General features: G+C 54.0%; 1 protein-coding gene across 1 annotated transcript in view; it reads left to right on the forward strand.

Moving 5' to 3' along the window:
* Positions 1-2,179: 2,179 nt before the first annotated feature.
* LOC132448672 (protein FAM124A) overlaps positions 2,180-2,500 on the forward strand; it is a 7,886-nt gene continuing 7,565 nt past the window's right edge. The window contains exon 1 of the mRNA XM_060040145.1: positions 2,180-2,500. This exon is cut by the window's right edge and continues 628 nt beyond it. Within this exon, the coding sequence (XP_059896128.1) occupies positions 2,325-2,500 (176 nt within the window). The 5' untranslated portion in view covers positions 2,180-2,324.

Here is a 2,500-nt window from a genome sequence, read left to right on the forward strand (position 1 = left end):
GTGGAAGGGGGGGAGTGTGTGAGTGTGTGAGCATGTGTGTTCAACTCTAAACCCCTCTTTATATCCCAGCCTCGGCCGTTTAGTCGTCAAGACGGACGACCGTGATTCTAATGAGACCAGGCAGACGTTAAGAGGCTGCTCTTCCCAAAGTGGGACAGTTTGTTAGTGTCCCGGACCCCGTGAGACACTGAGGCCCGGACAGCGCTCATGTGTACATGATGATCTCATAGCGGGCTTTTTTTCCTTTTCTTACGCCACACTGTTGTTTTGACAACGTATGAAACGTAGCGACCTGCGTGGGCGAGTGACATTTCACCCCTTACATAAGCCACCGCACCGAGGAACACTTTTTCTTGTAACACGATCTCAACATGTGTGTGTGTGTGTGTGTGTGTGTGTGTGTGTACTGTGGGTGTGTGTGTGTGTGTGTGTGTGTGTGTGTGTGTGTGTGTGTGTGTGTATGTGTGTACTGTGTGTGTGTGTGTGTGTGTGTGTGTGTGTGTGTGTGTGTGTGTGTGTGTGTGTGTGTGTGTCTGTTAGTTTGTGTGCGTGTGTGTCTGTTAGTGTGTGCGTGTGTGTGTGTGTGTGTGCGTGTGTGTGTGTGTGTGTGTGTGTCTGGGGGTAGTTTGCTCTTTCGGCCGAAGCGGTACAGCTGTGCTCGTGCCAAGGCCGCCGTGACCGGGGAGACAAACCCCCGAGTCCCCAGAGCTGGGGACTAGAAAGCCGTGCTCTGTCCTAGAATGCCGTGGCCCCTGAGAAGCCGCCAGCTCTCCACGCCTGAGGGCTCCAACTGGGACAAGCCCCCGGAGTGCAGAGGTAGACCGAGAGAGCGTAGGGGAGAGTCCCCCCCCCCCCCCCCCCCCCCGCCCTCCCCAAAGACAAACTCAGAGAATGGGGGAAAACAACAAGATACTAAATAGATACTGTGGGAGTCTGCGTATGCCGTGACACAGGTTCCCAAACCTTTCGTAATGAGGGGACCCAGCTGTGGTGGTACCTTTCACCAACGACCCACACACAGCTTTTGTGGGTACACAACTGTATTTGACAGTACAAACGTACTGCGGAAAAATGTATGGGTACATAACTATTTGCCAGTACAACTCTACTGTGAACTATTGAATACATATAAATAGATTCAAATAAAGGAATACATTAAAAAGAGAGACAATTTACATCAGGTAAATTGCTTTTCAGTCTTTAAGCACACGAATGGCATACAAATGAAACAAAGTAGAGCACATATGCATGCAAACATATATCGATACATCAAAATGTGCAAACAATCTCAGTTTGGAAACCCCTGACCTATGGACAATAACACTAACGGTACACATGACTGAACGTCAAGGCTAGCATCAACACCACCCTGTGAGTTGGCTATACTACCACCACCAGACCCCCAACCCCCTCCCAGACCCAGGTCTGCAGCGGACCTAGCCTCCCGGGTCACCGGTTCAGGGGGAGGCCCTGCACCTTGGTGGGGAGCCCCCTGCTGCGGGCCCGGGACATTCCCCCTGGGAGGGTCGCTAATGACCCCGCTAATGGCTTTAATGAGGGGGTGCTCTGAAGGCTGCCTCGCATCGCGGACCTGGAGGAAGGAGAGAGAGACGGAGGGAGGGAGAGAGGGGGAGAGAGGGAGAGAGGGGGAGAGAGGGAGGGAGAGGGAGAGAGAGGTAGGGAGAGAGAGAGGGGGAGAGAGAGGGAGGGAGAGAGAGAGGTGGAGAGAGAGAGAGAGAGCGAGGGGGAGAGAGAGAGAGAGAGAGGGAGGGAGAGAGAGAGAGGGATGGAGAGAGTGAGGGAGAGAGAGGGTGCACCAGATAGAAATGTAAACAGGATAAACGGAGAGAGAGAGAGAGAGAGAGAGAGGGAGAGAGAGAGGGAGAGATGTCAAGAGTTGGATTCTAAGAGGTGAAGCGGATGGAGAGAAACAGGGAGGGGGATCTAGCTTTGGGTGGAGAAGGAAAGAGTCGGGGAGGGAGGGAGAGAGAATTATGAGCGAAGAGGTGCAGTGTTTACGTTTTTTGGGGTTTTACTGTAGTCTCAAATTGCAACCGTATATTTCATACAGTCTTGTAACTCCTTCACCCCACTCCTACCACACCTAGCCCTAACTATCCCACCCTATGTTTTCTCGTGCACTTGGTGTTGGGACTTGACACTCTCTCTTTGTCTCTCTCTCCCGCTCTCGCTCTGACTGTCTCTCTGTCTGTCTGCCTCTCTCTCTGTCTCTCTCTCCCTCTCTTTCTCTCTCTCTCTCTCTCTCTCTGTCTCTCTGTCTCTCTCTCTCTCTCTCCCTCTCTCTCCCTGCAGGTGACCTCTCCATGGGCGAGCTCCAGGACCCCTTCCTGGTCAGCGTTCACCTGATCGCCGACGCCGGCCAGGGCAAGCACCTCCAGCGCGCCGCCGACTCCGCCCTGGCCTGGGTGCACCCCGAGCTGCAGCTCTTCCGTGTGTCAGAGCGAGCGTCCTCGCCGCGGTCCCGCTCCGCCAACCGGCG

This window comes from Gadus macrocephalus, chromosome 20 (genome assembly GCF_031168955.1).
Source record: "Gadus macrocephalus chromosome 20, ASM3116895v1".
In the NCBI taxonomy this organism is placed as follows: Eukaryota; Metazoa; Chordata; class Actinopteri; order Gadiformes; family Gadidae; genus Gadus; species Gadus macrocephalus.